Here is a 20,322-nt window from a genome sequence, read left to right on the forward strand (position 1 = left end):
ATCGGATGGGAGAGCGACTCGGCACGTGGCAGTTTTCCCCTCTGGTATTTCGAGCCGAAACGACGTCCTCAGACCCAAGTTTATTCCGGCGAGGAACCCAAATTAATTAATTTTGGGCGAAACCCAGAGTTACACTGGATAGAAAAAGAGCCGGAAAAAGTATCTTTGCTGTCGAGGCCTTTACAGCCGCAGACTGATTGAAGTGTGCATTTAGTCGCCAAGGCCCATTTCGTGGCGCAGCAGGGTGGACCACGCGCTGGTGCCGCGGCGTTGGCGCTGCGCAGGGGAGCGCAGCTCGGTGCCGCCGTCCGAGGCTTTCTTGGCGTTCGGCTGCACGGAGAACGCTCGCAGTGTGGCCGTGGAGTCGGCCATTCGACTCGCCATCCCCACGAGCGGAACACCGAAGCGAGAGCGGGGAGACCCGGCGCTGCGGGGTGATGTGGTGGCGCTGGGGGTCTTCTTGGCGCTGTTCTGGACGAGCATGTCGTGGCGGATTTCGTCCAGCAGCTGCTGGCATTTCGGGGTCACCACGCGCCGCGCCGTCATGAAGGCGCCGGCGTTCGGGTCCGTCGGCAGCGAGGCCTTCATGTTCAACAAGCGCTTGCGAAGTATGTCGTTATCGCCGTTGCGTCGGTGCTGCGCCAGCAATGCCGCTGCCTTCAGCTCCACTTGTGAGCCGTCGGTATGGCCGCCCTGGTTGCCGCCGCTAGCGTTGTCGACATCAATCGCAGGAGGATCAGAGTCACCAGAAGTGAACGAGGGTCGGTGGTGCGGAGTTGCCAATTGGTCCGCAGTCATGACTCGGAGTTCGCCTGCAAGTAGTAGGTCCGCTTTCACTTGCTCGGCGCTGTTATTGGAGCCGTGTGCAAACGGAGGGAAGTCGCGCTGCTCAGCTCGAAGCAGCTTGTGTTGACTCCAGGCGGACAGAAATTCTACTGCGAGTAGAAGAGTTCGATGATCCTCGAGACTTTCGTCAACCCAGTCGATTTGCTGCAGTTGACGCTCGAATTCGAGTGCTTCGCCTGATAGCACGCGCATCTTCATCGCGACTGCGTCGTCCAGGTTACGCAGAGCGCGCGCGCACTGCTCCTTTATAGCTGCCGCGACTTGGGCCTTGTTTTCTTGCACGCTACGCTGTACTCGCGTCAAGAACTGCAGTTTGTTTTCAATCACGGTCTTGCGTGATGTGATGAGTGGGTCCGGTCTCAAGGATTCGCGTAGGCACCTCTCGTACGCGTCCGCTACGGTCAGCAGTCGGTGGGAGCCTTTCTCTCCAATCGAGTGGTCTCCGACCATTTTACAGCTCACGCACACGGGGACTTGACACGCTGGGCAGTAGAACTCGACTTTCTTGTCGCGGTGCGTACGACACGTAGGTGTCTGGGTATCGCCAGCAAGCAGGCCTTCTTCCATTTGCTTGGCGACGATCTCATTTATCTGAGTCTCCGTTGGATCTGTAGTTGAAGGTAAGCTCGACAGATTTTCCACTCCGATGTCTGCGATGGCAGCAACTAAGGCGGGCGTTGAACTACGACGTCTGCCGCGCCTGGCGCCCCCGCTTGCTAGTGCCTTTAATTTGCTCCGCAAAGGGATACGCTTATGACGCCGCACGAGCTTGTTGGCCGAGTGGACCTCTTGGTCGCAGTGAGCGCAAATTTGGGCTTCGCAGTTACGGCAGATAACAGCAGCAGGGTGTTGTTCACACAGCGCGCATGGTCCTACCGCAGACCCGTGTGCATCAGCTGCTGAAAAAGTGAATCTCACGAGGTACTGCGGCAAAACTTGGAGGGTGTTGTTTAGGATGTACTCGTGGTAATAACCCCGGTCGAGTAGTGCAGCTTGAATGTCCTGGTCCTTCTCGCTAGAGCCGCCTTCGTCATCACGGTGCAGGTAGTAGCTGTGGTAACCAGGCGGAAGCCGCGCCTTGGCTTCTTCCTCGTCACGAATGACAAGAGATCGACCCACTGCAATCTTACATAGCACTAGCTGCCGAGTGCTGGATGGTTTCATCGCTTCGGCTGCAGAATCGAGAGGCGCGCTCAGTTGGAGGTTTCCAGTTGTGAACTTCATACCTGTCTGGTTGGCATCCAGCGACGTAAAGCCATAACTGTGCACGTCACCCATGTCGGCACCGAGATCGTTCACTGCGACCCACGACTCAAGCTCCAGCAGACCTGCTGTGTGTTGCTCATATTGTGCCACTAGCGACGGGTTCCGCATATCCCAGATCACAACGCCCTCATGAACACGATATCCCGGCAACGAGCACTGCAAGAGGTACTTCACGCGCGCAAACTCCTTCGACGACTGGCTCATAGGCGTCACACTTGCCACCGCCCCGGCAGCAGGGATGGTAGTCCTTCCACTTTCTTCTTCATCATCGTCGTCCACCAGCACTTCAGGGCTGGATCCAGCGTCAATCTCACCGGTCGCTGGCGCCGAGGACGAAGCATCGTGCCAGGTATCGAGCTCGCTGTCCTTGCGAGCTTCTGCTGTTGGACGCTCGGGAGACGCCGGTCGAGCAGCCTCACCCGGTCCGTTCGGGGCATGCGATGACAGGAACAGCCGTAGCCGAGCTAGCGAGGCGCTAGCCTTCGCGTCGTCGGCCTCGTTCACCACCATGGCGTCGACGGAAAGCTGCGTGACGTGGAGAGCTTATTCACGCGCCCAGAAGTTCGATGCGTCTCGGGTCGTTTCGAAGTGCCCGTTCACGCCTGTCTTAGCTGGTTTTGAAGCTGACAGGACTATTTGGATGGCAAGACCGGGAACACGTGCTGGTCCTCCAGTCACATCGACTAAGCAAGCAACAATGCGACAACGTCGAGGGATGTCTACATCGAACTTCAACTTCATACTCTGGGCTTGGCCCTTTTCTCCATTGACCACCGGAATCGTGCTGCACGATTCGTCTATTACCGTCTTCAGCCTTATCCAGGATAGCCTGGTCCACTTGTGCCAGGTAAAACGAGGTGTCAAGCCCTCCCGTTGCCCCGCTATAATCTACTGTAGTTGCTTAGGATCGATTTGCATCGAGATATACAAACCACCCAGTTACCCAACACCAGCTCCTTCCTGTTCCACCCCGACAGAGACCGGCACTGACTAAAAACGCTCAAGCTTATTGGTGAGGCTATACAGAACTTGTCATACATGTACATACAACGAGCCTTTATACCCGATACCGGTACTGCAGATGTGCGCCGAAGCAGCATGCCCTCCTAGCAATCATAGCGCCGAAAGCCCACGTCGCAGGGGCAAGGCTCAATACGCACTTGCAACCGGGATCAGAATCAGCGCGCCAAAATGTGGCCGAGCGGGTGCGCGTTCCCGCCAACCAAATTCAAAGCCTACCTGCGAGACCGGATGGTATATGCAGTCTCGCAGGTCTCGAACGGAGGCTCCACCAACCAATCCAGCCAATCTGTCGCGACTCAAGCGGTACAGTGAAGCGGCGCGTCGCCGCCATTCGGGCATTTGTCGCCAGCAGTGGAAGTCGTCTACAGTCCCCCCTCCAGCACACGATGAAGTACCTGGCAGTGACCGGCGGCACCGTGAGCGGCCTGGGCAAGGGCATCACCATCAGCAGTATCGGCGTCGTGCTCAAGTCGCTCGGGCTGCGCGTGACGTCCATCAAGATCGACCCGTACCTCAACTGCGACGCCGGCACCATGTCGCCCTTCGAGCACGGCGAGGTGTTCGTGCTCAATGACGGCGGCGAGGGCGACCTGGACCTCGGCAACTACGAGCGCTTCCTGGGCATCACGCTCACGCGCGACCACAACATCACCACGGGCAAGGTCTACACGCACGTGCTGGAGAAGGAGCGCCGCGGCGACTACCTGGGCAAGACGGTGCAGGTGGTGCCGCACGTCACGGACGCCATCCAGGACTGGATCGAGCGCGTGGCCCAGATCGGCGTGGACGGCCAGCACGCCGGCGAGGCCGGCGCCGTGGACGACGAGGAGGCCGACGTCTGCCTCATCGAGGTCGGCGGCACGGTCGGCGACATCGAGAGCATGGTCTTCCTCGAGGCGCTGCGCCAGTTCCAGTTCCGCGTCGGCCCCGAGAACTTCTGCCTCGTGCACGTGTCGCTCGTGCCCGTGCTGGGCTCGGTCGGCGAGCAGAAGACCAAGCCCACGCAGCACGCCATTAAGGAGCTGCGCAGCGCCGGCCTGTCGCCCGACGTCATCATATGCCGCAGCAGCACCGAGCTGGAGCCGTCCACCAAGGCCAAGATCGGCATGTTCTGCCAGGTGCCCGCCAACCACGTGCTGTCGGTGCACGACGTGAGCAACATCTACCACGTGCCGCTGCTGCTCGCCAAGCAGGGCGCCGCAAGCATTCTCATGTCCAAGCTGCAGCTGATGGACCGCTTCTGCGAGCCCAACCTTGACGCCTGGTCTGCTATGGCCCACCGCGTGGACTCGTTCGAGCAGGTGTGCAAGATCGCGCTTGTGGGCAAGTACACGGGTCTGCAGGACTCGTACCTGAGTGTCATCAAGGCGCTCAAGCACGCCACCATGAAGTGCGACCGCGACCTGGAGATTGAGTGGATCGAGGCCTCGGACCTGGAGGTGGAGATGCGCGAGAGCAACCCCAAGGCATACGAGGAGGCCTGGCAGAAGCTGCGCAGCGTGGATGGCATTGTCGTGCCCGGCGGCTTCGGCGACCGTGGTGTGGACGGCAAGGTGCTGACGGCCAAGTACGCTCGCGAGAACAAGATTCCGTACCTGGGTGTCTGCCTGGGCATGCAGGTGGTTGTGATTGAGTACGCCCGCAACGTTATCGGCTGGAAGGATGCCAACAGCGAGGAGTTCAACGCCAACGCTGGACACAAGGTAGTCGTTTTCATGCCCGAGATCAACCCGGACGTTATGGGCGGCACCATGCGCTGCGGCGAGCGCCGCACGATTGTGCACGAGAAGGAGGACCCGGCGAAGCGCTCGCTGGTGTCCTACCTGTACGGCAAGGACACGCCCATCCTGGAGCGTCACCGTCACCGTTACGAAGTGAACCCGGAGCTTGTGCCCGCTATCCGCGAGGCCGGTCTCAACTTCGTCGGCACGGACACCAAGGGCGAGCGCATGCAGGTGGTCGAGCTCGACCGCGACGTGCACCCGTTCTACTTCGCCACGCAGTACCACCCGGAGTTCAAGTCGCACCCGAACGACCCGTCGCCGCCGTTCCACGGCCTGATCCTTGCTGCCACTGGTCAGCTCGAGCAGTTCATGAAGAACGTCGAGGCCAAGGAGAGGGAGCTGTAAGCGACTGTGCTCGGACGACTCGAGCTTTAAGCGATGAAAATACTGCGACGCTGGACCAAGTGGAGCCGATGGCGCGGCGCAGCGACGACGACCCCCTCAACTCGCGTGAAGCAGCCGGTTTGCGTGTGAATAGGCTAAAATATTGATTTGGAACCCCCAAAAGCTGCCTTTGCCTCTCGTTTTTCTTCCGTTGAAGGAAAACGGGGCGAAGCTCTCTCGGTGGGGTTCCGTAACCAGCCAGCCTCGTGCACCACCGCACGCAGTAGAACTAGACCCCATCAACTCAATCGAAACATATTTATTCAAACCACCAGCATCATTTTCCACTGTCGTCTCCAGTCAAGTCATTTCCAGATCCTGCTGACGCACGCTGTCCAACATAGCTACATCTGAACATGGCTACATCTGAACTGCGCCTTTTCGGCGAATCAAATCGGTTATAGTGGCACTTTGACGTGGGCACAACCGCATCGTCACACCATGGCCGAAGAGCTGCAGGAGGCGCTGGACGGCTTCTTCCTGGCGGCGGAGTACGGCCGCTCCGACGTCATCAAGGCGCTGGCAGACCACGGGCGCGGTCGCCTGGCGCTCAGCGACGTCGTCGACCCCGTGACCGGCCGCTCGCCGCTGCACGTGGCCGTGGCGAGCGGCAAGAAGGACGCGCTGCGCGTACTGCTGGCCGCCGGCTTCCCCCCAGCGCACCAGAGCAAGCCACAGGACGGAAACGCAAGCAACGCCAACGACAACCGCTCGGCGTACGCGCTGGCGCAGCAGCTGAAGGCGCGCGACCTGCTGCTGGTGTTCCACCAGTTCCTGATCCAGCAGGTCGCGGCCAACGACGTGCAGAGCGTCGAGCAGCTGCTGGCGGCCGGCGTGGACGCCGGCGTCACGGACGCAGCCACCGGGGGCTCGCTGCTGCACTGGGCGGCGTCCTGCCAGGCGGCGGACGTGATGGAGACGTTGCTGGGGAGGGAGGACGTGCAGACGCAGAAGCTCGTCGACTCCCGCAACGGAGAAGGCGCCACGCCGCTGCACTTGGCGTGCCACGCGAACAGCGTGGAGTGCACGAAGCTGCTGCTGGTGCATCATGCAGACGCCACGCTGCGAGGTGACAAGGGGATCAGTGAGGGCAAGACGGCTCTTGAACTGGCCACGAAGCCAGAGGTGAAGGAGCTGTTCGCCCAGAGGCTGGGAGAACGTGACGAGGTTGAGAAGAGTGAGGAGGCGGAGAAGGAGAGTGGGAAGGAAGGGGAAACGGCTGCAGAAGACGGTGGAGATGCAGCGTGTGGACTGGTCAATGAACGGAGGGGATCAGGGGCGTGTGTGCATGAAGCGCAGAACGGGAAATTGTTGCTGCAGCTTGAAGAGAAAGATCTGCTTGTGAACCAGCTGAAGAAGACGATCGAAGCGCTTGTGCTGGACACACAGGAGATGCAGATGCTCGGGGAGGAACGCGTGATGCTGGACTATGTGCGCAAGCTGCGTGACGAGAAGGCTATTGTCCAAAGACAGCTGGAAGATGCCAACGACTACATTAAGGATCAGCAGCAGCAGTTGGACAGCTTGAAGGAGCAGATCCGACAAATGGCCAGTGTGGGCAAACAGGTACGCAACAAGAGCTTGCGCGGTGACGGCTGAAAGTGGTGTGTGCTTACGGCTACTTCTTTTGTGAAGCAGATTGAAACTGACCACGACATTCTCTCTCATACCAGTGATGGCACCGCCAGCAGCGTCGCAGGTGGCCCTCCGGACAGCACCAACAGTAACATGAGTGCACTGGATTTACATCAGCTCGAGACGCAGCTTGAGGAAGAAGAGGAGGAGGAGCCCCAGCAACCTAGAGCGCAGCCGCTGAAACTGGATGCGTGGACGTCAAAGGCACAACGTGAGCAAGAAACATTCAATCGATACGTCGAAAAGCATGGCCCTGACATTTGGAGCACTGTATGGAATGGCATCTGGGCAGGCAACGAAGAAAGCGAGGTGCAGGATGAAGACGGCGAGGTCATCATGACAGTGTAGAATTAATGGTCAGTTGATGAAACAAAGTGAATTGAATATCTTTTCAGCGATGCACGGAGGAAATCGGTTAGTGCGTTGGCGAAGCAGCAGCTGTGGTGTCAAGCTGCTGCTGCTTGTACACACTAGCGAGAAGTTTCTCGCGCTTCTTTGGCTGTTTGTACAGAGCGCAGTTGTTTGCACACGGGTCAGACGATGAAGTCGAATTCGGACCAGCTTTCGCACACGAGCAAAGTGCTGGAGTTCCTAGTTGCGCTTGTAGAGCCCGAAGAAAACGCTCATGCTCTGTCTCCACTACTTGAGTTGAGGAACCTTTAGTCGTTTTCTTCCTCCACGGTGTCGACGATGTGGCTGTTTGGCGATGCACTCGAACGTCATATCCCGATGTCATGTCGATCCTAAGCATGACATCGAAACGTTAGCTTGACGACAGTGGGAAGGATATTCCTTCACGTACACTTTGGCAGCCCAACATTCTCCAGAGCTCGAAGTATTAGCTTGACGAGCTTTACTTCCACGCACGGCTGCTGCGACTGAGCTATTCGATAACGGGGACTTGGCTTTAGTCTTCGAAGCCCCTCGCCAAACGTTTTTCTGGATTTTGGCTCGATTCATCTCCATATACTGACGTCTTACTGTAGCGTACAGGGCAACACGCTTAAGCACAACCAAGTTCATTAGCGTGCCAAGATAGTGAAATTCACGAAGAAACGCTTCACTCACCTGCTCCGGAAGCAAGAATGGCGACTCAGCTGGCGGCGTCACGTTTGTATCGTCAACACATTCACATTCGTCGTTAACGAGGTTTCCCGAACGTGGAATTTCAGTCGATCGAAGAAGGTCATCACGTATTTGAGCATCCAGATGAATGGCCTAATAATATACACAGCACGTGAGCTTTCTCCCAATCTAGTGATGCACCATTATACCTTGTCAATTTGTTGTCCCAGGGGACAATTCTGGCAGCAAGAAACGATAATTGTCAGTTTTGGTCTAGATACTGGGCCACGGAATCTGGTAAACGAACCTTTAACATGGCACTTTTGATTTCTTTCAGCTTCTGAAAGTACGGACGAGTCGAAATCCGAACTACCGAGGTGTTTCTGGTCTGTAGCGTCGACTCTGTGGCTGAAAAAACTTTCGCACACTTCGCATCCTAACAAAGTACGCAATAACAACGAATGATTAGCCTTTTAAGACCGCGTCATTTTCACGTGGGTCTGGTGGCAACACACCAAGTAGTCTTGAGCGCGTTGGACTTCAAGGCGATTTTGTCGCTCTCGCTCCGTCACGCGCATGCAAATCTTGTCGTGGAATCGCTTCAACTCGTTAGACTTGGTACGCAGGCGAGCTTCGGCCTCCTGGCGTTTGGACTCCGTTTCAGCCTACACAAGCTGATGAGATTGAATCACCGAACACCGAAAGATACTTGGGCACTACTCACCTCCACATCCACGATTCCGAGATCGAACCAGTCGGAATCCTCGTCACCGCCATCTATGAGCGAAAACGCTTCAAAGTCACCTCTGCACAAACCAGTGCAGCGAAACCAAGACGTATCTGCCTCTCAGTTCTACCACTAAAACTGCGTTTCGTACGTATCTCACTTACTCATAGGCTAAGCGCGAAGAGATAGGCTTTGAATTGTGTCCACTGCTGCCTACTGCAACGTAGGCTTACGCGTCCAAATGTGACCCCCCGAACTCGCTGTATTGCACGCACACGAAAACTTACTCTGAACTCGCTGACTGTCATTAATGTCATCCATCTGAGCAAATGATCCGGCGTGCTCTTGAAAAGACGCCTCCAAACATGGCTACAATTTCCGTGAAAGGGCGCAAATTGAAAGAGTGCGTAAGTGGAGCACCATGCCGTTGACACATTACTATCATGTGCGCGATCCGATGGAGAATCTGCTCATCAGTGTGACACTGCGCAAGGTTGGTTAGCACACGAATTCGTGTACAAGACGATAGTAAGCTTTTATAAATCATTATATTGTCGGGGTTTGGATAGATTTCGGGATTTGGAAGCGACAAAAGCGGTAATTCTGTCCCCGTCGGCAGAACATGGACATATTGCTTCCGGTGGCAAGAGAAGAAACTAAGCTTGGGGTGAGGATCATGATTTACCGCTTTTGATTAAGTTGCAAGCTTCCACTCACGGTCGATTCTAGTGAAAGAAAGCGCGAGCAGGAGTGTCTGGAAGCGAGAGGAATTCAACTATCGAATAGGAAGGTTTGTACAACCTCGTCATAAGCACTCACACATGCCGCTGGACACTCCGTTTATTTACACTCCTTTTCAGCGTCGAGACAGAAAATCACCTGAGGGTGACAACACCGACATCTTGTCGTCGTACGTGGATGTTGATGACTTTATTCCAAACGAGGTACGTCCGCCCATTTAAATAAATTCACTCCTGTAGAAAATGTGTTAATGAATTGGCTACGAGTTCAGCATACCAAAGATCCCCCAAGTACATCGAAGGACTCGGCCACGCACCTCATTCCACCAGATCTTGCTCGACGGCCGCGTGATAAACGAAGTGAATCATCATGGACACCAAATCAGTATCGTGCGTGGCTTCGAGCCAACCGTGAAGATAAGTTTCGAGCGATGCACCTCGTTGCGCTAATCGAAGGTGAAGAACGTGTGCTCTGCTCATTGCGATTCTACAAGGAAACTGGACTATTTTGTGCTACACCTGGGTTTTCAGCGCCAATTGTAGAACCTGAAAACGACCCAGACCTGCTCATCAAGGGACCTAAACTCACTACGTATCATATATCGACTCCGTCGGGCTCACTATACGAATATGTGCTAGACAACACGCACGACTTGCTACCTTTTGCGTCCTCGGAGGACCAACGACTTTCTCGAGAAATTCGACTGCAAGAAGAAAAACGCGATGCAGCGGAGGTGATGCGGTGGCAGCAACGCGACAAGAATCCCAATCTTTCAGATGCTAATTTTGCTATCAGCTGCAGTATGCAGTGGAAAATGATGTTGTCGCTCGAAGTGGTTGCTGTAGACAACGTGCAAACGACAGACCCGGTATCTGTAGAATATGAACTTGAGCTTCCCGATCAGGTCGGATGCTCTCGATGGAAATTCCATCAAGGAAACCTTACTCGAAAACTAGGAAAGACACCATTTTCGCTACCCCAGCAAATATTAAGCCCGACTTACGGGTTTTCAGCAGCGTTTGGAAGTCATCAACACTTTAATCTAAGACTCACCAAGGCGGAGATTTCTCTAGCGACCGATGCGTTGTCGCAAGCCAACAATGAATGCAACTCAAGCGAGATTATAGCTGCACCAGTCCTTCGTCTAAGCGTATATTCTCGGGACTCGTGGGGGCGGAAGCGCACGGAAGGTCACGGGGAGATTAAATTGCCGGCATCATCTGGGTTTTACGATTTTGATCTGCCTATTCGAAAGCCCATTGTCCCGATTCGCGAGCAGATGGAGGAATTCTTCCTGGGTATTGATGAAAGCGATGTTGAGCAAGGTTGCGGTGGGGATCGATCCCGTGACCGAGAAGTTGACTCACCAATCTCGACAATGATCACCAGCAGACTCGGGCACAAATCTGAATCCACTGGCACGACGGTCAGAATTCGCTGCAATATCATCGATATGCGACCATCAACTCATGGTGGTGGGACCAACGCAGTTAGACTAGCACCTGCGATTACCGCTACACCCTTGGTCAACACTCGTGTTGTCAAGCGAAGCGTCCAGGAAATTCTGCAATCAGTAATGCTAGAGAAGCGCTTAGCCAGCATAACAGATCCTCGTATCCAGGCAGCTCTGCGTTTGTTGCCACCGACTGGGGTGGCCGCAACAGCAGAATCACTAATAGACAAAAGTGGTTCGGTTTAGTAGCACCAGATGCGCTGACGTAACTTGTATTTACGAGCTCAAGTTAGGAGACCAAACGCGGCCAGCTTAATCGTCATCACTATCCAGATCGTCTAGTGGGTTGCCACTTCGTTTCTTCATAACGCGGAAGAACTCTTCTTCATTGATGAGGCCGTCTCCATCGCGGTCGGCCTCATCTATCATTTCTTGCATTTCTTCGTCCGTCAGCGTTTCTCCCAGCTCGGTGCACACGCGCTTCAAGTTGCGAAAGGAGATCTTGCCAGTGTTGTCGTCGTCGAAGAGCTGGAAGATCTTCATGATCTCCTCACGGGAGTCTCGCGAGTTCTAAATAGTCAAGGCAACCCAAGAGCCAGACCATGAGAAAACATATCCACCAAACCAAGCCACGCGCCGCCACAACGCACCATTTTGCCTGTCATCATCTCGATGAACTCGTCCAGGTTGATGGTCCCGGACTCGTCCTTGTCGATGTCGGCGATCATCTGCCGGATCTCCGCCTTCTTCACCTGGAAGCCGAGCGCGCGCATCGCAGCCTTCAGCTCTCGCACGTCGATGGTGCCGCTGCCGTCCGTGTCGAAGAGGTGGAACGCCTCCTTGATCTCCTCCAGATCCTCCTCGTCCAGCACCTTCTTGACCGGCTTGGGCTTGCGTCGCAGCGCTGCGCGGGACCTCGCAAAGGCCGACGCGGACATACTACTCGACTGCGAAGCACACATACACCAGTCAATACACACTCAGCAGCACCGACGCAGCTCTTCCAACGCACCATATCTCTCTGCAGTGTCGCTCTCGTGCTCGAAGCAGAATGGCGGCGGTGTCTGTGTCCGTTGCACTTGCTCCGCGACCTTTCGGCCAACACTTCAAGATGTACCATAAATCCGGTACACTTCGCACGTCTATCTAAATTCTAATCTAATTCTGAAATCGCTCTATTCTGGGGTTCGACTTGCGTTCGTATCTGACCCGCAACTTCATCCTGTCGTGGCGGTCTCACTCTTCAATTGACGAGCTAGGACTGACGACCCGTTAAAGCCTTTCGCTCCCTTTGAACTATGCTGGCGGCCGCCGCGAAGCGCATGCGCCAGAGCACGATGCACACGCTCAAGGCCTACGACAAGAGCGAGCACCGGCTGCTGGTCGTGGGCGGCAACGGCTTCGTGGGCAGCAACATCCTGCAGCGCGCCGTGCAGAAGGGCATCGAGGTGCGCAGCCTCAACCCGTCGGGCAAGCCGCAGTGGCAGGACGTGCCCTGGATCGACCAGGTGGACTGGCGCGCGGGCGACGTGTTCGACGACAAGCAGCTGGCCGAGGCCGTGCAGGGCGTCACGGGCGTCAGTACGTAGCAATGCTGGCTCTGGCGACGTTGGTGCATTGATCTGACTCTAGTTGTTGCTGTTGCTGCTGCTGTTGCAGTCTCGACGGTGGGAGCCTTCGGGAGCAACGAGTTCATGGAGAAGCTGTGCGGCGACGCGACGATCGCGGCGGCGCGCGCTGCGCAGAAGGCGGGAGTGGAGCGCTTCGTGTTCGTGTCCAACTCGCGCGTGGGCTCGTACTACCCGTCGTGGCTGCCGATGCACGGCTACTACAATGGGAAGGAGAGGGCGGAGGCTGCTGTGCAGGCCAGGTGAGTGCTGGGATGAGGTGGACATGTAACGACGGTGATGCTCACCAGTGGTTTTGAACCGCGCCAGGTTTCCCGAGACGGGGGTGGCGCTGCGCCCGGGCTTCATTTACGGCTGGCGCCGCACGAAGAAGGGTCAAGGCATCCCGTTGCAGCTTATCGGGGCACCGATTTCGATGCTGGCGCGCGACCTGGGCGCGGTGTCCACGGGGATAGGCTATATGCCGTTCTTTGGCGAGGAGATGAAAGCTGCTATTCCAGTCGGAGCTGTCGCCAAGGCTGCGGTGCTCAGTGCAATCGGCCCTGTTCATGGACAGACGTTAGACACGACGAGCATGCTAGAGATCGCCGCCTCCTTCCACATCCACGAATGAGCAAGACCGACATGAGCTCGACCGCAAAATTCTACAATTTACTCAACTGCAGAACAACCTGAAGCCACTCGTTGGCAAACTTCTAACGTAAGAAATAATTATGAATGAAATCTTTGAATCTGGATGAATGGAGACACTTCAATCGATGCCTTCTATTACCTGTTGTCTATCTTCGAGCCATTGCTTGCGCAGTGTACTTCATGCCGATAACTCCGATCTTCTTCTTGCGTTTTTCAGCATCAAGGCGTCGCTGTTCCAGCTCCTCCGTTCGATCTTTCCAGTATTGCTGCACAATCAAGCCAACGAGGATTAAAAAATACCCAAGAGCTGGTAGCCGTATCAATCGCCAGGACACACCTCCTTTTGCTTCTCTTTTTGCTTCTCCAGCTGCTCTTTCAAGCTCTTGGCATCGGATTCACTCTGTTCTGCTTGACCTGGCAGATAAAGCTCTTCCAACGTTTGCACCCAAAGGTCCCGGACGCTTGTAGTTCCAGCCGTCAGCTCGAGTAGTTTCTGTCCATTCTGCCCGAGGAGTACCAAGTCGAGACGTCCTGCAAAACCCCAGATAAATTAGCTCGCGAAGTGCCATCGAAGCGCGTGCCGTATGTGCCGTACCCATTGGACACACTTTGCCAATTCGGTGAATCGGGAGCTCTTCCAAGGTGCTTGGTCCGGGAGTCTGTCGCCACATAAGTCTGCAATGCACCACAAATCCGACTTAGTCCGCGCCGTATCACCCCAATTCGATTTTAGATGTGCATCGAACTTCGTAGCCGCAGGATTTAGCTGCAAGTAAACGTTCTCGGTTCGACTGAGCACTCCAAGGAACGAACTCTTCTTCTTAAAGTCGTTGCCTTCCTTGAGCAGCTCCTGGCGGGCCAGCATCTCCGCGTTGCCACTCCCGCAGCAGACATTGCCCATGGTCGCTGAGCACTTCCTCGTTGAGATATCGTCCTTTCTGCTCGTTGATGCCGAACCAAACTCAAAATACCAGGCGACTGGAATAGGCTGTGAAAAACATGGATTCAACCTTGATAAGGTGCACGAACATCATGTATATTTCTCAAAGCTTATTGAGGCTTGTTAGAGAAACTGAGCAAGTTACGACACGAAGCAGCTTCTCTCGCTACATGGCTAGGAGTTCGCGGGCGTGAGCTGTGGAACATATATATGGAGGCTGCTCCGTTTAGCGGCGAAGAGCCCTGGCCCTGGCACCCTTGGCAGCACAACCACCACCCGTAGAAGGGGTGGAAGGGGTCGAGCCCCACGGAGAACCCTTCGACGCTCCAGCGGCCGATGCTCCAGTTGCCGAGTCACCAGTGCCGGAGCTTTCAGGGGTAGTGCCGCCCTTGGTAGCATCAGTGGCTCCACTGGACGAATCACCAGTGCCAGAGGTATCGGTGGTGGCGCCGCCCTTGGTGGCATCAGACGCACCCTTGGTAGCATCGGCCGCTCCAGTGCTGGAGTCTCCAGTGCCAGAGCTGTCAGTGGTAGCGCCACCCTTCGTGGCATTGGACGCGCCCTTGGTGGCGTTACTGGCCCCTGAAGACGTGCCAGGCGACGTCGCACTGGAGCCACCCTTCGCAGCACACGTCGTTGCCTTACCCGGTGTGGTTGTGAAGGCCGACACCGTGAAGTCAGGCTTGCCGCCCTTCTTCCACGTGCAGCACGGGTCACCGAAGGCGGCACCGTTGGTCATGCTCGAGCCTGGGAACTTGGCCTCACACAGACTTTTGGACCAGGTGTGACCGGCGGTTGCGAACGCTTGAGCAAAGTCCGTCGTCTTGGAGCTGTCATCGCCCGGGTGCCCGAGTGCCTGCTGGAAGGAGCTGCCGTTCGGGAGCTCGTTGAGGTACTTGGCAAGGCCATAGGCCGAGTCCATCGTGGAAGCGATCGTCAGGGCAGCGGCGGCGACGACAAGGTGGATCTGCATCTTGGCTGTCTGAAAAGGTTGGTCTTTCTGGCGGTGCGGATGTCGAGGCAAGTTGTAAAGTGAGAGTTGGAGTGAGGAGCCCTCGCAAAGGACAATCGTTCGGCCGGTTTTGCCGCACCGGTTCCACAGCGGGAGCACATGTATTATACGGATAAAAGTGATTCAGGGACTTGTTTCTAATGGCAAGCGTTCTGGAGGTGCAGGCGTTTTCATCTGCGGATGGTGAAGAGTATCCATGTATGCTTCACTGACAGCAAAACAGTGAGTCGGGCGCGTCTGCACATCGCGGTGACGATCTTGAACATTTCACATCGCGTCGCCCATGTGTTACGACACTGCCATTGGCGTGTTCTCGACGATACGAACGCATAATAGAGTGCAATGACTGGAAGCTTCGCGTGCATGCATAATACATGTAATGTACATGTACGGTAGTATTATCGGAGGTGGAGCAGCCAGAGTGGTCGTGTCGTTGGCGTGTTCTCGACGGTACGCACGCATAGAGCGCAATGACTGGAGGCTTCGCGTGTATGTATGATACATGTATATGTACGGTAGTATTATAGGAGGTGGAGCAACACCAGAGTGGTGCTACCTGTAACTTACAGCTCATAGTTAATTAACATGCTATAAAACATTAATTAATACTTAAATTAAGTACATGTACACTCGAACAAGACAATAACGCAATGGAAAGCTCTCTCACTTTGTTAACTGTCCCTTGGACGCTTACAAGAACAATCTTAAAGGCAAAAAATGTCAACGCCACAGCGCTTAGTAGCGATTAGTTTTGGCAGCCTTCCCAGCGCAGCGCATCGAAGGAGGAGCGGGGGCCGACCCCCAAGTATTGCCTGAGGCTGGCGCTGGAGTCCAACCCTTGGTCGCATCAGAGGCGGGTGATGGCGCGGAACCCTTGGTTGCATCGGAGGCCCCGCCGTCGGAAGAACCCTGCGTTGCATCAGAGGCCCCATTAGACGAACCCTTCGTGGCATCGGAAGCACCACCAGAGGCGCACGTAGTGGCTTTTGTTGGCGCAGTTGTAAATGGGGTGACGGTGAAGTCGGGCTTGCCCCCCTTTTTCCACGTGCAGCACGGGTCACCGAAGGCCTCGCCGTTGGTCATACTTGCTCCCGGGAACTTGGCCTCACACAGGCTTTTGGTCCATGACTGCCCAGCGTTGTCGAACGCCTGCGCAAAGTCCGTTTGCTGGGAGCTGTCGTCTCCAGGATGGCCGAGAGCCTGCTTGAACAAGCTGCCGTTGGGGAGCTCTTGCAGGAACTGCTGCATAGCTATAGCCGAGTCCAAAGTGATGGCGATAACCAGAGCAGTGGAACCGATGACAGCTTGGATCTTCATGTTGGCAGCCTGGGGTATGGTGTTCGATGTGCAAGGAAAACTGCAAAATGAGCGTAGCTTTGGTCAGGCGTCAGCGGATCAAATTGAATCTAGGAATGAACACAGTTAGTTCTAAACCTTTGCGGTGCGCTGCCTTCCCACTCTGCGGATGGGGAACCACTTGAAGAGCACGCAAATAAAATAAGCGACACAACCACAGATCGTGTTGTCGCTCTTGACCACTTCATGCAGTCGAACTGCACCGAATAACGTGCTAGTAAGACCTCGTGATTTCTACGCGTGGATACCGATGTAAAATTACAACCCAGCACCTTCCAAACTAGTTCGAAGTAACAGGTCGCCAATGACGTGTATCTTTTACCTACTAATGTACCGCTATCTAAGATCAATATCTATTCGAGCGAGGCGCTATAAAACCAAGTTCAGGCCGAGCAAACAGCCAAGCGAAAGTTGCAGTCGTTGAAGTTGCCCTGCATCTGAAATCCTCGGGAAACCGATCGAGTATTTTAATTGGTTGAAACGCCACATACAGTTCTCAAGTGTGGATTACCCCACAGGCGGACCGTCATCAAGAGTCCAAGTTTGCAGCACCGAAGAAAGAATGAGGAGCTCCGACAGCAGCCGTAGCGACCTTCTCTTCCTGAATTTCAACCAGGAGGCGTCGTACGTTTGCGTCTTGCCTGCGCGTATGCAGCGCCCAGCCCTGGGCAATCTAATGGCCATCGACTGACGTTGGCTCTGGCTGTATCTGCTGGGTGGATCGATCTCAGGTGCATCAGCGTAGGCACGCGCCAAGGTTTCGCCATCTATAACTGCGAGCCCTTCGGCAAATGCTTTCAGGAGGACATTGGGGGCATTGGCATCGCTGAGATGCTCTACTGCACCAGTCTGGTGGCTCTGGTGGGCGCTGGGGATCAGGTTGGTGGAATGGCTTCTCGCTGCGCAATGTCACTTGGTCAGCTGCTGACACGGAAGACAATGCAATGCTGTGCTTTGGATTATGTAGCCGGCGTTTTCGCCGAGGAGACTGCGTGTGTGGAACACCAAGACGGGCGCAGCAATTTGCGACTTGAATTTCGTCACAGCCGTGCTGGCTGTGCGCATGAACCGGCAGAGGTATCGGTCGTTGCTGACTCAGGGTGGAGACGATAGAGATAATGATGAGTTATTGATGTGTGTTGTTGACTTGCAGACTCGTGGCGGTGCTGGAACGCAAGATTTACATTTTCGATATCAGCACCATGAAGATCCTGGAGACGCTGGACACGTCGCCCAACCCGAAGGCACTTTGTGTGCTCTCCCCGCACGACAACGGCCACCTGGCATTCCCCTCCGGCGCTTCACCGGGAGAGATCGTTTTGTATGATGCCAACAACCTTAGTGTACTGAACGCGTTTCAGGCTCATCGAACGGCCCCCGTGGCGATGGCGTTTAATCCTCAGGGAACATTGCTCGCAACAGCATCTGAATCAGTGAGAAGAGAGGTTGCACGTAGGTGTTAGTAGCTGAAATTGAGCTAACAATGGTGTGCGTACGTGGCCGAAATTTGTAGGGCACACTGATCCGGGTGTTCTCAGTGCCGAGTGGGAAGAAAGCGGCAGCATTCCGACGTGGCTCTTACGGCGCTCAAGTCTACTGCCTTGCCTTTAACGAGAGCTCGACGATCTTGTGCGCATCTAGCGATACCGGTACTATTCACTTTTTCTCACTGACAGGAGCTGAGAGCTCTGCTACTGGCAGCTTTGGACATTTCACGCCGATCACTTCAACTCTGGCTGTTGCTGGGAGCACTTTCGGCTCCACAGTATTTGGTAGTGCTGCCGCTCCACCAAGTCCCGTAACCTCATCAGCCTTAGGCTCGTCACCCGGAAAACCTGCTTCCCACCATACTGCGTCAGGTGTTTCGGCCCCTACGCGTACAACGCGCACCAGCACGGGCTCGACTGCGAGCAATTTTGATGATGTGGCTGGCGTTATGAGTGCCTACCTCCCCAGCTCCTTTTCTGGCATCGCCGAAGGCACTCGGGACTTCGCTTATGTACGTGCATACATCTCTTCGCCTTACAGCTTACTATCGCGAGTCATGTTTAACATTTTTTTGCCAGGCTCGGCTTCGCTCGACGGGGGTCCCGAATCAATGCGCTATCCATGGTCCGAGAGACACCAAGAACCCGATTGTGCAGCTGTATGTGGCTACAGCCGACGGCTACTTTTATGAGTACTCGTTGAACCTTACAGTCGGCGGCAAGTGCAAGCTCGAACGGGTATGCGGCTTCTTGATTCTGATATCTGGTAATTCGTCCGAGCTAACTGGATGCTATTACTGCATGTATGTACAGGAAAACGTACTTCGAGACAGCACTTCCGAGGAAATCGAGGCCATCTACATTTCGTAGCACCCGCCTAGCGAGATTTTTCAATACTAACACGCCGGTACAGCAAAGAGACCTACTACGTGACAAAGAAGTTTTGCTGGGAGATGACAACTGCAAACGATATCCAACCTGTTGATAAAATAAACAAAATAAAATAAACGATATCGCTAATGCCAATATGGGTTGAATAGGTTGAATCAAAACACCAGCTCGATTAAGTAGTTGCTAATCCATACGCCGCCACGATAGCGTGTGTCTATGACGCTGGGTTCCTAAAGTTGTGGCGTTATCCACTGATGACTTAGTCACCGCCGCCACTTACGAATCCGGAACTAGTTGGTTCGGTCTGAATCTGCGCGAGTTTAGTAGATCAGCCGCTCAAACTCGATGCCTTGGACGCTGTACCCACGCAAAGACCGATGCACCACCGCGGCAAACTGCTTCGGGTCGTTGCGGAACAGTTCTGCGGCTTCTGCTCTCGCAGTAAACAGAGTAAAACACAGTAGTTAGCTAAGAAACGCCACACATATTGCAGTAAATATCTCCGCTCGGCAACAAACCTTTATTCAGCGGGTCGTCCGGGTTGGGCTCGTAGAACAGGTAGATCAGACCATAAATGACCGAGTTGATGTCCAGCACGGGTTTCCAGTCCTCGCGCAGAATGTTCAGACACACGTTGCCGTCGAGGTCGATGTTGGGGTGGTAAATCTATCAGCACCACAACATTCAGTAGCGTTAGCATCCTCCGGGCTTTGCTCCCAATCAATTGGTATCTTTGACAGGCAATCCAGTGACTATTGAGGGCGCGTACTTTCGTCAGGCAGCGAACCTTGGGCGGGTCGTGCGGATACATCTGCAGCGTAACAAGCACCAGCCACATCAGTCTCCCCGTAAACCCTCTTGATTCTATACCGCTAAGATATCACCGCACGCACAGGCGGAATCTTAAAGCTGAAGTCGTAGGCCGCGCCCTTCCACAGTCCCGTGTCCACTGTCACCTACAGTGCAATACGCACGAGCCAATCATCAGTCTCCGTCTGTATCCTGCACCCGCGTGGACCTCCTAGCAGCCCCTAGCCGCACCTTGACGGTGAACACCGTGAGGTCGTTCTGCTCCGGGAAGTCGATGGCCGCCGCCTTGCCGCCGTCCAGCTCCGCGATATCTGGCAGCAGCAACGAGCTCGCGTCAGTCCCCCGCCTCCTGCATTTTGTCTTGGCGTTTGTATGGGCTCCTTACCTTTCTGGATGCGGATCTCGCCGGGCGTGCGCTTCTTCTCCTTGCTGGCGCCGGCGCGCTTGCCGCGGCCGATGCCCAGGATCTTCGTCTTGGGCTTCGGGGCCTCGCCCGTCTCGGCCGCGGTGGCCGCCGCCTCCTTCTCCTCGGCCTTCTTCTCCGCCTGCTTGGCTTTAAGGCGGATCATCGCGTCGAGAACTGCCTGCCTGAGCTCCTGCCTGCTGCCTTCTCTTGTCTTTGCCAAGTGAGTCGCTTACGT

General features: G+C 55.2%; 11 protein-coding genes across 12 annotated transcripts; 4 read left to right on the top strand and 7 right to left on the bottom strand.

Annotated features, from left to right (window-relative positions):
* Positions 1 to 210: 210 nt before the first annotated feature.
* On the bottom strand, positions 211 to 2,622 carry IUM83_15536 (putative E3 ubiquitin ligase; the record flags this gene model as incomplete). The annotated part of the gene is made up of 1 exon (XM_067940357.1): positions 211 to 2,622. One exon carries the CDS (start codon positions 2,620 to 2,622, stop codon positions 211 to 213), a length of 2,412 nt encoding a protein of 803 aa, XP_067780127.1.
* Positions 2,623 to 3,521: 899 nt separating this feature from the next.
* Positions 3,522 to 5,264, top strand: IUM83_15537 (CTP synthase; the record flags this gene model as incomplete). The annotated part of the gene is made up of 1 exon (XM_067940358.1): positions 3,522 to 5,264. The coding sequence occupies one exon, from the start codon at positions 3,522 to 3,524 to the stop codon at positions 5,262 to 5,264; it is 1,743 nt and encodes a 580-aa protein (XP_067780128.1).
* Positions 5,265 to 5,744: 480 nt separating this feature from the next.
* IUM83_15538 (uncharacterized protein) lies at positions 5,745 to 7,286 on the top strand (the record flags this gene model as incomplete). The annotated part of the gene is made up of 3 exons (XM_067940359.1): positions 5,745 to 6,869; positions 6,942 to 7,149; positions 7,231 to 7,286. 3 exons carry the CDS (start codon positions 5,745 to 5,747, stop codon positions 7,284 to 7,286), a joined length of 1,389 nt encoding a protein of 462 aa, XP_067780134.1.
* Positions 7,287 to 8,206: 920 nt separating this feature from the next.
* On the bottom strand, positions 8,207 to 9,051 carry IUM83_15539 (Peptidase P60; the record flags this gene model as incomplete). Its single annotated transcript, XM_067940360.1, has 6 exons — positions 8,207 to 8,242; positions 8,311 to 8,439; positions 8,519 to 8,668; positions 8,728 to 8,809; positions 8,895 to 8,946; positions 9,018 to 9,051. 6 exons carry the CDS (start codon positions 9,049 to 9,051, stop codon positions 8,207 to 8,209), a joined length of 483 nt encoding a protein of 160 aa, XP_067780135.1.
* A 2,185-nt stretch (positions 9,052 to 11,236) lies between these two features.
* On the bottom strand, positions 11,237 to 11,939 carry IUM83_15540 (Caltractin; the record flags this gene model as incomplete). Its single annotated transcript, XM_067940361.1, has 3 exons — positions 11,237 to 11,494; positions 11,575 to 11,871; positions 11,937 to 11,939. The coding sequence occupies 3 exons, from the start codon at positions 11,937 to 11,939 to the stop codon at positions 11,237 to 11,239; spliced, it is 558 nt and encodes a 185-aa protein (XP_067780183.1).
* A 283-nt stretch (positions 11,940 to 12,222) lies between these two features.
* IUM83_15541 (NAD dependent epimerase/dehydratase) lies at positions 12,223 to 13,165 on the top strand (the record flags this gene model as incomplete). Its single annotated transcript, XM_067940362.1, has 3 exons — positions 12,223 to 12,505; positions 12,584 to 12,794; positions 12,862 to 13,165. 3 exons carry the CDS (start codon positions 12,223 to 12,225, stop codon positions 13,163 to 13,165), a joined length of 798 nt encoding a protein of 265 aa, XP_067780182.1.
* Positions 13,166 to 13,331: 166 nt separating this feature from the next.
* Positions 13,332 to 14,086, bottom strand: IUM83_15542 (Major Facilitator Superfamily (MFS); the record flags this gene model as incomplete). Its single annotated transcript, XM_067940363.1, has 4 exons — positions 13,332 to 13,451; positions 13,523 to 13,716; positions 13,781 to 13,860; positions 13,932 to 14,086. 4 exons carry the CDS (start codon positions 14,084 to 14,086, stop codon positions 13,332 to 13,334), a joined length of 549 nt encoding a protein of 182 aa, XP_067780185.1.
* Positions 14,087 to 14,351: 265 nt separating this feature from the next.
* Positions 14,352 to 15,098, bottom strand: IUM83_15543 (uncharacterized protein; the record flags this gene model as incomplete). Its single annotated transcript, XM_067940364.1, has 1 exon — positions 14,352 to 15,098. The coding sequence occupies one exon, from the start codon at positions 15,096 to 15,098 to the stop codon at positions 14,352 to 14,354; it is 747 nt and encodes a 248-aa protein (XP_067780184.1).
* Positions 15,099 to 15,872: 774 nt separating this feature from the next.
* IUM83_15544 (uncharacterized protein) lies at positions 15,873 to 16,454 on the bottom strand (the record flags this gene model as incomplete). The annotated part of the gene is made up of 1 exon (XM_067940365.1): positions 15,873 to 16,454. The coding sequence occupies one exon, from the start codon at positions 16,452 to 16,454 to the stop codon at positions 15,873 to 15,875; it is 582 nt and encodes a 193-aa protein (XP_067780179.1).
* Positions 16,455 to 17,055: 601 nt separating this feature from the next.
* IUM83_15545 (putative autophagy-related protein) lies at positions 17,056 to 18,850 on the top strand (the record flags this gene model as incomplete). 2 transcript variants are annotated; one of them, XM_067940366.1, is made up of 5 exons in its annotated part: positions 17,056 to 17,117; positions 17,225 to 17,372; positions 17,461 to 17,570; positions 17,647 to 17,744; positions 17,836 to 17,843. In XM_067940366.1, the coding sequence occupies 5 exons, from the start codon at positions 17,056 to 17,058 to the stop codon at positions 17,841 to 17,843; spliced, it is 426 nt and encodes a 141-aa protein (XP_067780177.1). The 2 variants fall into 2 exon arrangements, with proteins under 2 accessions (XP_067780177.1, XP_067780178.1); XM_067940367.1 differs by lacking the exons at positions 17,056 to 17,117; positions 17,225 to 17,372; positions 17,461 to 17,570; positions 17,647 to 17,744; positions 17,836 to 17,843 and adding exons at positions 17,879 to 17,926; positions 18,007 to 18,492; positions 18,560 to 18,718; positions 18,794 to 18,850.
* Positions 18,851 to 19,191: 341 nt separating this feature from the next.
* Positions 19,192 to 20,250, bottom strand: IUM83_15546 (ubiquitin-conjugating enzyme E2 M; the record flags this gene model as incomplete). The annotated part of the gene is made up of 6 exons (XM_067940368.1): positions 19,192 to 19,301; positions 19,390 to 19,537; positions 19,641 to 19,682; positions 19,765 to 19,827; positions 19,913 to 19,992; positions 20,067 to 20,250. 6 exons carry the CDS (start codon positions 20,248 to 20,250, stop codon positions 19,192 to 19,194), a joined length of 627 nt encoding a protein of 208 aa, XP_067780181.1.
* Positions 20,251 to 20,322: the final 72 nt, after the last annotated feature.

The sequence above is a fragment of the Phytophthora cinnamomi genome (assembly GCF_018691715.1).
Source record: "Phytophthora cinnamomi strain GKB4 chromosome Unknown Contig128, whole genome shotgun sequence".
Classification (NCBI taxonomy): Eukaryota; Oomycota; class Peronosporomycetes; order Peronosporales; family Peronosporaceae; genus Phytophthora; species Phytophthora cinnamomi.